This window comes from Onthophagus taurus, chromosome 8 (genome assembly GCF_036711975.1).
Source record: "Onthophagus taurus isolate NC chromosome 8, IU_Otau_3.0, whole genome shotgun sequence".
NCBI classification, from domain to species: Eukaryota; Metazoa; Arthropoda; class Insecta; order Coleoptera; family Scarabaeidae; genus Onthophagus; species Onthophagus taurus.
In genome coordinates this window covers 14,171,110-14,181,975 of record NC_091973.1, presented here as the reverse complement: position 1 = coordinate 14,181,975, position 10,866 = coordinate 14,171,110, and the positions used below count along the sequence as shown (strand labels likewise).

The 10,866-nt window shown below is 35.0% G+C and overlaps 1 protein-coding gene across 1 annotated transcript; it reads right to left on the bottom strand.

Annotated features, from left to right (window-relative positions):
- Window positions 1-3,168: 3,168 nt before the first annotated feature.
- Window positions 3,169-4,434, bottom strand: LOC139431223 (uncharacterized). The gene has a single exon (XM_071198861.1). The coding sequence runs from the start codon at window positions 4,432-4,434 to the stop codon at window positions 3,169-3,171; it is 1,266 nt and encodes a 421-aa protein (XP_071054962.1).
- Between the last annotated feature and the right edge of the window lie 6,432 nt (window positions 4,435-10,866).

Sequence of the window (10,866 nt, the reverse complement as noted above, 5' to 3'; positions counted from 1 at the left end):
CTTTTTAATAGCGTAGACGGCAAGGCACCGTAATTAAAAATTTTAACTATACCCTCTTGTAATCCCTCTAAATTATCTGCTATTTCTAATTTTTTTTCTCTAAATATACTACCCCTATTTACAAAAATAAAGTACTTATCATTGCTTACATCGCGAGAAAATTGTATTTTACAGGTTGTTGTTGTTCCCGGATTTAGAATTGTATCGTCAACCATTTTAATTTTAATTATATTGTCACGAAGAACTGGCTCTATTAAATCATTTCTCGGAAGAGCATTCCATAACGTTACACCAGTAGTATCATGTTCGGTGTCAGGTGTTGGTTTAATTGCTTTTAATTTACAAATTGAAATTTTAATATTTGTGTCCTTAAAAACTTCATGCAATGCACTTTCAAGTTTTTTAAACCGAAATTTTCCCATTCGAAAAGGTATTGCCAAATTCTGAAATTTATTTTCCAAGAAGTATTGTTTGACCTTGACTAAAGTTGATTTAAAAACATTCGTGTCAATTTGTTTCTTCTCTGTTTCTTGAACTACCATATAACATAAATGATGTTCTGTATCTTTTGCGCATATAATGTCCCCTAATTTGTAATTTTTATCTAATTGATGAATGCTACTGATCATCTTTTTAAATTTTCGATTTAATTTTCCTTGCAGTTTTAAATTCTTTGAAATTACGTTCAACAAGCAATAATCGTTCGCTAAGCTAAATATGTCCACATTGTCTAGACTTATTGTGCAAGACGGAAACGCTGATGTCACATTATCAAATTCTGTTTGAACTATATAAGTTGGTTCGCTCTTTAAGGTCGCTGACGGCGATGTCAGTAACTCATGGTTTTTTGCAATTTTACAATTATGGACGGCGTCGACAGGAAGTTGTGTAATATCCGGACGCTTATTGTTAACTTTAATACTTTTTGTTAAGAAATTAATTTCCACATTATGGTTTCGTAAAAAATCACACCCCAAAATAAGAACCACCGGTAAATCTTCAACTACAAGCGCCTCTATGTTGTAGTTTTCATGATTAAATCGAAGTTTAACTTCAGCTATTCCGTTAGCTGTAACCAAGGAATTTGTGATTGTCTTTAAATATGGCAAGTTTGCTTTTTCTTGAACATTTTTAAGACAGACTTTATTTACAAGGCTGTAAGCTGACCCTGTATCGATGATTATCTTTGTGTAAATGTTGTTTACCATTCCTGGTATGGCCAAAATTCTATTGTCTTCTAGTTGAGGGATTACATTATAAACTAAGCTACTGGTGTTTTTCTGTAAGCAAGATAAGACGGAGGTCCTATTCTTATAATCTAATTTAACTGGTGGGACAGAATCTAGGACCTCTGATCGTTCTGTCCATTGTAGTTTAACCGTGGACGATTTTGTTGGGGTAGGTTCCCAGTTGAATTTCTACAATTTGCCGCTATATGCCCTGGTCTGCGACATCGAAAACAAATTGGGCGACCATCGACGGTTCGAGAGTTTAGATTTTGTCTAGAATTAGGTTGTGGTGGGCGCCAGTTTAAATTCTCTCGCGGTTTAAAATTCATCTCCTTCCTAATTTCCGTCAGAAGAATTTTAGATATTTCTTTTGTCATATCGTTAACTACCGATGCGAATTCAATGTTTTTCGGTTGTGTTTTTGGTTCGGGGTTATAACTTTGGTAAATACTACCAACACGTTCGGTTTCAGAAATTGAATCTATTAGCTGTTCCATATCCGGTAACGAAGTAGGTCGACTAATATTAAACATGTGTCTATAATACGGCAACAATCCTACTAAAACTCTATTCATGATCTGAGATTCCGACATTCCCGGGTCCACTTCATCGCATAAGTCGATTACCGAATAATAATATTGAAGCAACGATTCATTTGGGCTCTGGCGACGACTTATTAACCTAAAATTTAGATCTTCCTCGTAATTTGGGCCAATAAATTTATTTTTGAACGCTTTTAAAGTATTCGTCCAATCAGCATTGGGATTATGTTTCGCAAAATTTCGGAACCATACTGCAGCTGTATCTTGCACGGAATTTACAAAATAACAGAGCATCAACATGTCATTCCACGCATTCGCTTGAGCAGCAATTCTGTATTCCTTTAAAAATCGAATGGGGTCATCTCGCTCAGGATTAAACGAAGGAGGCTGCACGAATTTGGGTATTAAAGGATTTCTGTGTCCGTTTATTTGTGATATTGTGTTATTCCCCAATAAATTGAACTGATTTCCTATTGTGCCGTCTGGTCTGGGTGGCGAAGGGGTTCGCCTAGGCGGAGAAAGCACCCTGACGCGTTTCTGTGTGGCATCAAGTTGTACTGGCGCTGAAACTCGAGGTGCATTTGTGGCATTTTTGGTCAAAAACGTGTTAGTTGGTCTTATGGGAGTCTGTGCTGTAAATACCGGAGGGAGTTCAATTTGTTTATGTATTTGAGGTGGTTGTCGAAAAGAAATGTGTTCATAAGCCTTTGATGAGTCGGCATCATCGAATGGGATATCCACTGGTAATATACTCTGAGCTGCTATGGGTACCGGGTGTGGTGGTGACTTAATGCGTGGTACGGCGCCAGTGTTCGAAGTACCCGCTGTAGTAACCGTCACTGTTGTCTGAGGAAACGGTGTGCTCATTGTTAGGGGGGGTGATCTAGGAGTCATTCCGCTTCTACTAAACACATTTTGATCCAAATTAACTTCTAAACTGAGAGGACTATTTCTATCTGTTTTACCATCTCTGCGAACCTGTAACCTAGTTCTAGCACCCTCAGGCATTTCCTACGTGTAAATAACCTAGGGATCAAATGTAAGGCGCCTCCACCAAATGTCACGTTTCGCCCTTGGTTCAGGGGGGTAGTGCTCCTAGCTACTCGCTTGAATTCTTATTGCGGAGGTACCAACGCTAGCTAACCCTTCTAACCTGAATATAATAGTAAAGGTACTTACCGTGTTTCGTACTGAGGCTTAGTATTCCGGACGTCGGGAAGATATTCGGGTTGGAAATCAAAAGCGGTATCACAGATAACTTTTAAATCTTTTTATTACTACCGAACTTAACCGCTTCTTACTCCCAACTCCCGGACAATCACTGGTATTCTTCCGAGGCGCCCCCCGCCATCGGGCAGGTCGTCGTTCCCTCGCGACGTTGATAAAGCATTATCTAATTACATACCAGCGATTGTCTTACAATAATGCTCGATAAAATATTGTTTTATATCGGTGTTAAAACTTTTCGTGGCAATACCTAACAACGGCTCTGTTTTATTATTGGTCTCTATAACTATAAATTTAATCTTATATCTTTTACTATTTAATTCAACAGTTAAAATGCATGAACCTTTTACTTTTAATGTTGCGCCACCATAATTTTTAACAATAAATTTACAATCCTCTAAATATTGATCAATTTTAAACATCTTAAACATGTATTCGGGTATTACATTGATGTGAGCTCCGGTATCTAATTTAAACTTTATAGTTTTATTTATATTGATTAAATATAATTCCTGATACCAATCATTACCAGTTAAACTATTACGCGTTAGTGAATATAAAACGACTTCGTTACCATCATCCTTTTCTTTGTTGTCTTCATCCACTTTCTGTTCAATCCCATGGATGGATTTATCATTGGAACGGCAACATCTAGCAAAATGGTTTGGTTTTTCGCATTTTTTACATATTTGCCCATACGCTGGACATTTTTTCTCATGTTTGTAACCACACCTTTTACAGGTCTTCTCTTCTTTGTTTTGCTTCCAACCACCAGTTGACCTTGATCCTTGTTTTCGATTGTCATTTTTATTGTTGTTTTTGCCCCTCGTATTCGTATCTGACGAGCTGTTTCTTGACGATTGATGAATTTTCTTAATTTCTCCCACTTGAGTACTATTTTCTTCTAAATTCTTGATATGTACTTCCGTCAATTCCGCTGCTTTGCATATTTCTATTGCTGTTTTTAAGGTTAGATCAGTTTCCCTCAACAATCTGTCTTTTACCCTGTTATCAACTATTCCACAAACTATTCTGTCTGCAATTAGGTCGTCTTTTAAGTTTCCATAATCGCAATTAACAACTAATTTTCTTAGATCCGCCAAAAATGAATCAAATAACTCACCCATTATTTGAATTCTACTGTTGAATTTGTGTCTTTCAACCGTTTTATTCCTTTGTGGTATGAAATATGCATCTAGTTTTCTTATTATTTTCTCCTTATCTTTCTTATCTTCAGTAGAAACTTCTAGTGTTTTCAAGACATCTCTTGCTTCTTGTCCCATACAGTGTAGAAACGCCGCTGCGCACACCGCTTTTTCTTTGTTCGCACACCCAGTTGCTAGTGCGTACGTCTCAAAATTATCTTTAAAGCTGTTCCAATTTACAGCTATATCGCCATCCATTTTCATAGGATGCGGCTGACTCAAAAACTCCATGGTTTTTCTTTAGTTTTCTTATTATTTTCTAACTTCTTTTTAAGCGTCCCTTGACTGCGCCATGTTGTATGTTTAATGAAACTATTGCGTAGGTTCAAACGTCTTTATTCGATCGTATTCTTACAACGACTCCCGCGACTCCCGCTTGCATGTGGCTTTCATACATGTTACAACTAAACTGTCACTACAGGTCGCCACTAACATTAAGATTTATAATATACAACAGTTACGCTTTAAGTTCTTTCTAATCTTTATGGTAGCAAGATCGAAAGTGATCCATCTATGGTCCGACATTGAAACATTGTCAGAAACCGTCCAATTGTGACATCGAACACATCGAAGCGAGTGTGATGTCAATAACAGATTGACCTCTAGCGGTTATAAAGGTCGGCTCAGAGAATCGATTAAGTATATCTAAATTACTGCTAAAAATGAATTCAAGGCGGAACTTACCTCTTCCATTATCATCAGCGTTGCCCCAGGCAGTTGAATGTGCACTAGAGTAACATACGATGACAAGATTCCAGTTACCTTTCCCTGCGTCCTCGGCCAGAATTTCCAATCCTTGCGATGGAGGTTGGTCCTCATACGGGAGGTAAACTGATGCCATCGAGTTAACGAGAGTGTTCTCATCTTCCTCAGCGATTGGAACATCATCTGTTTCCATCCGCTCTGCCGTCTCTCCCTCCGCGGCTGCTTCAACACCCTGCTCGGGGTCTTTTAATCTGCCAACGCGGGCCTTTAAGGTGTTGAAAAAGTAGTAAATTCTACGTTCATGGATTTTAAGCCATTCGGCATCCTTCTTCGCTGCCCCGAAGACAATGAGGCGACCCACAGGGTCTGTCCTCACTTTGTAGCGGAAGACGCACCAGTTGGCGACATCTAGGTTTCTATTTTGGGCCGCTAGAATCTGAAGTGTCTGTTCCCCGGTGTTCACATCCACATCAGTATCGGAAATCCAAATTTGGATTCTTGAAAGGGTAGCAAGACCAACTTCCCTGACAACACTTAGTACTACGCCCTCTAGGGGCGGTATCAGTGGTACTGCAGCTTTCAACTACGTTAAAGAGTAGTCATCATTGCAGGCGACCTTTAAGATCTGGTCTGCATAGACCATCTATGTAAACGTTGGTATCGGCGTTTGTTGTTTAGGGTCGAGCTGAGTAATTACTTTAAACAAAGCGTTCGTCAGCTCGTATTTGACATGAAGAAGTAAGATATTTAGAATTTAAATTTCAGACAATGTATTTGTATTTGTATGGGGTAATGAACAACAACATGCTTTTAATCAATTAAAAAAAATGATAGTCAGTCAAAAAGTTCTTCAATATTTCGATCCAAGCATATTTCCAAGCAAGAAACCAATCGTTTTATCAGTCGATGCTTCTAGTCATGGTTTGGGTGCCGTATTAATGCAAAACGGTAATCCTGGTGCATATGCTTCTAGGTCTCTAACGAAAACACAATTAAACTATGCACAGATTGAAAAAGAATTGTTAGCAATTTACTTTGGTGTAACTAAATTTCATCAATATGTCTTTGGTAGAAAGTTTACAGTGGAAACTGACCATAAACCACTTATTACAATATTTAAAAAACCGCTAAATTCATGCCCACCACTATTGCAAAGAATTTTACTAGTCATTACAAAATTATAATATTAATCTTATATATAAACCTGGGAAAGATTTAATAGTGGCTGATACGCTTTCTAGAACACCTTTAGGGGAATTATTGAATCATAATTTAGATATTCAATTTCATATTTGCACTGTTACTAAGAAAATTAACATAAATGTCAATAAATTAAAATTACTTATTGAGGACACAGATAAAGATGAAGAGCTAACATTAAAAAAAAAGGATGGCCTAACAAATATCCCAAATAATATTAAACAGTATATTAATCTAAAATTCAATTTAACTGAAATTAATGATTTAATTTACTTGAATGATAGATTGGTTGTAACTTCAACATGGAGAAATAAAATTAGCATCAATAGTGGACATTTAGGTATTACTAAAAGTCTACAAAAAGCTAAAAATTTTTTATATTGACGTGGGATGACAAAAGATATAATTAATTATACAAAGTTGTGCACTTCTTGTTTGAAATATTTAAACTCTAATAGAAAAGAACCAATGATTATTAACAAAATTGAACAAATTCCTTGGTATAAGGTGGGAGTAGATCTGTATAAATTGTATGGAAAAGTTTATTTGCTGATTGTTGAATGTTATTAATAAAATGAAATCGACATTTGCTCGATATGGCATCCCATCTATTGTTGTCACGGATGCAGGTAAACAATTTACAAGCGAAAATTTGTTGGTATTTTCAAGAAAATGGAACTTTAATCATAAAATAGCTACACCACATCACCAACAATCGAATGGATTAGCAGAAAGGACTATTCAAAGCGTTAAAAAAGTAATTAAAAAATCAATTGATAACAATGATGGCCTAACGAAACACACCCATTTACGGAATGTGTACTAAAGACAAATTTGTTAAACCCAAAATTGATCAACAAAAAAGAATTTAAATCAAATTTTTTAAATCATCAAAACAAAACTAAACGTTATTATGATTAAAAAGGTGTAAAGTTGCGTAATCATTTTAAGACAGGTAGTTTGATAAGATATCAATTTAAACCCAAAGATATCTGGCATCCTGGCATAATAATTAAGAGAATTGGGCCATGTTCTATAAAATAAAAAAGGAAGATGGACGATGTATTATTCGCAATATGATTTATTTGAAACCCGATAAAAGCTCAAAAATTAGATAGATTACCAATTTAATAATTTACGAACTAATAAATTTGTATACGATAATACATGTGAAAATACTATTAATGATACGTTCAAAGCCGTAGTTGTAGATAATCAAAAAACTTCAAGTTTTGGCAGAACTATTCGACCGCCGAATAGATATACTGCGGAATAGTTTCTAGTTTTTATTTTATTATCATTTAATAAAGTTTTCTTTTAAAATTAGTTTAAATAGTTAGTTTCAAGATAGTTAGTTTACAGTACAAAAAGTAAAATAAAGAAAGGTAGATGTTATATTTAAATGTAAGTTTAAGTTTATTGTATAAAACAGGTTTTGAAAATAATAAATGGTTTGATTCACATGACAGCGTTTGATGTTAAAGATGATATTCACAATAACTGGGAGCTCACTGGAGCTGGAAGCAGCTCCAGGTTTTCTTACGCTCCCGTAATATTGCGTATCAAATTCTCTCTGCTAATGCGCATCTCTATTTCAGATTTCTAACAGCAGAGGTGCCATCTTTGTGTAGAAAAATTAATAATATCGAACGGCGGGAAATGTTAGTTGAAAGATAATTATAGAAAAGAATTAATATTAAGACTTGGTTTAGTTTTAATTGTTATTCAGCGCTAGATGATTGTGTATTTTTGTTTAACTAAAAGTAGAATTAACTCTATGTAACATGGGTTTCGTTGGTGAATTTATCGATATTTGTGAGATCTATTAACGTTAGGGGTGGGGATGCGGATATCATTAATCCGTACCGCGTTTCCTCTTCCTCTTTCGTTATCGATCCTTGGTGTAGTACACTGGTGTAATTTTTAGTAAAGCTTAACCGCATAGTTGTAGAATATTTTTATTGAAGAATCTCATTAATTGGTTTTGGAGATCTTCTTGTCGTAGAACAAATCGACAAGAAGATCTAAACTAATCTGGTCAATTGTTATTGGCGTGATTTGTTCCGGCGTTCTTGGTTCCGTTTTAATCAACACGGCTACCCGTTTAACTTAAGGTAAAAATATTCTACTTAATATTATTTTCAGGGCTCGATCTTTTAGTTGTTTTGTGCATTTTTATTGAATTTGGTGATTTTTATTGATTTGTAAATTTGAGGACCCTGATAAATTTTCCATTCGAGTTCGAGACGCCATTTTGGACGCCCTCTAAAACAACATAGTTACATCCGCTTCAAGGCAATGTTTGTATATAAGAGGTTGTCTAGGTTTATTATTATTCTGTAGTATGGTTGCGTACCATACCACAGAATAACCAGAAGTGACACTGGCGGTATCCCGCCAAATCTGACGCCATATTATTGCGAGGAAGCAAGGTATGGCTGCTATTGGTGGTAAATTAAGTTGTCTCTCTCATTCATTGTGCGTTTATCGCGCCTACGGATCCTCGCGATATGATGGCGGATTTTAAATCGAGGTCATAAAACGAGATGCTGCCAACATCAAAAGAATCGACGTCTATGTCACATCTGGTTATTCTGTGACCATACTGCGCATTACGTAATTGGCGGAAAATAATACCTGGAAATAATTCAAATTTTTAAAATAACGAATTTGAATTACTTTAATATATTTAGTGTGGTATATAATTAACTGCGGTAGGAAAACGGAAAATAATTCAACTTAATTTTTGATATAAATTCACTTATCACAAAATAATTGAGGGAAACTAAAGTAGGAATTGATTTATGTTATACCAGAGAAGACACTTCAGTTCTCACTAAACATGACCTTGAGGTTGCGCGCGCAATCCGCCTCCTCTTTCGTCACGAAACACTCCCGCTCTTACGTCTCACCAACAAAACTAAAATCAAAGTATTGCAGTATAGGAACCTATGTATATAAACCTTGTGTCCAAGGTAGATGAATGAAAGGTATGCTTACGCGCAGAAAGTGATGATGCTCGGAAGCCAATTACTGGCGCGATTTTTAAAAGGTTAATGAGAAGCGAGTAACCCAATATACATTACTGGATTTAATTACGTTACTCAAAAATAAATTAAAATCATTCAAAGAGCACATAACACGCGTTTTTCAATCATCTCCACACACAAAATAAAAACTTTTAACACTTATATCTTAAATAACTATTCTATAGGTAGAAAGATAAAATAAAACCAGCTTATTATCTTAAAAAATTCGGTATATATTAAGATCAGCAGTCCCTCTTAAAAATCGATGTTTTTTTTTTAATCGGTAGGAAATGACTCAAAAGATGCGTTAATGATAAAAAAAAGTGCGCAAAAGTGCAGTACTTACCGAAAAATCACTTTAAAGTTGCGATTTGACGTTTCTTTTTGGAAGTGAAAAGCAATGTTAAATATGCATTTTCGTATTAGATAGCAACAAACTTTCCAGCAACAAACTTGTATCCGTAATTTTCTATCTACTTTCTTAGCTGATATCTTTCTTATTATTAGAGATAGCGAAAAACTAAATGCGCCATTTAAAAGCTTGATTCTTTCTCTATCTAAAACCGGTCTTTGTCTGTCGATAAGTAATACTAAGATCAATCTGTACTTAAAGTACAAAGCGGTGGCTTTGTATTTAGATTAAATAGCTTCAAATTACCAAACTTCAAGCCTTTGTGCAATTGTTATCAAACCGAATTTTAAAAAACTATTATCACATTCAGAAAGAGCGCTCTTTAAGTTATCTTAATCCGGGTTTTCGTTGGTAAATATCTATCGGCGTCATGCTTAAATCGCCCTTAATATACATCCCTACACGCAAACACGCTTAATTACTATTCCTTTAAACAACTTTCTTATTTGATAGGGACAAAACTATAGAAGTATAGATCTATCCTATCTACAATTTTCTGCTCTTTCTAATGGTGTATAACACGCGGCGATCGCTGCTTGGTTATAGAGTTTTTTTCTGGTGATATAAGAGAGTTATTGATCCCAACAATGTTTAAAAGTAGCTAAAACGTGTGAATTTGGTAATTTTTTAACAAAAACGTCTTTGTCCAAGTCTATAACTTCAAGATACACTTCTATAGTTTTCCTCATATCAAATAAGAAAGTTGTTTAGAGGTAGAGCAATTAAACGTTTCTGTATATAGAGATGTATATTAAAGGTGATTTAACCATGATGCTAATAGATATTGACCGACAAAAACCCGGATTAAGATATTTGAAGGAGCGTTCTTTCTGATTGTGAACACAGTTTTTTAAAATTCGGTACAAGGGTTGAAGTTTGGTAATACATCTAATACGAAAATGCATATATAACATTGCTTTTAACTTCCAAAAAGAAACGTCAAATCGCAACTTTAAAGTGATTTTTCGGTAAGTACTGCACTTTTGCGCACTTTTTTTTATCATTAACACATCTTTTGAGTCATTTCCTACCAATTAAAAAAAAATCATCGATTTTTAAGGGGACAGCTATTCTTTAATTATTCCAAAAATTCTTAATTTTATTTTTTCTTTGTACGTTATTAATACTAAATTTTTTGCTTTAAATCATGAAGTCTTGCACATATAGGACATGATTCTTACTATTTGTGTTTTCTTACTACTATGATTTCTTACTACATGTCCGCCACTCTTTTAAAACTGAATGGTTCTGTTGACAACGATTTTTTATGATATTTATTAAATGGATGCCAGATCTCTATGTACAATTCTATGTACA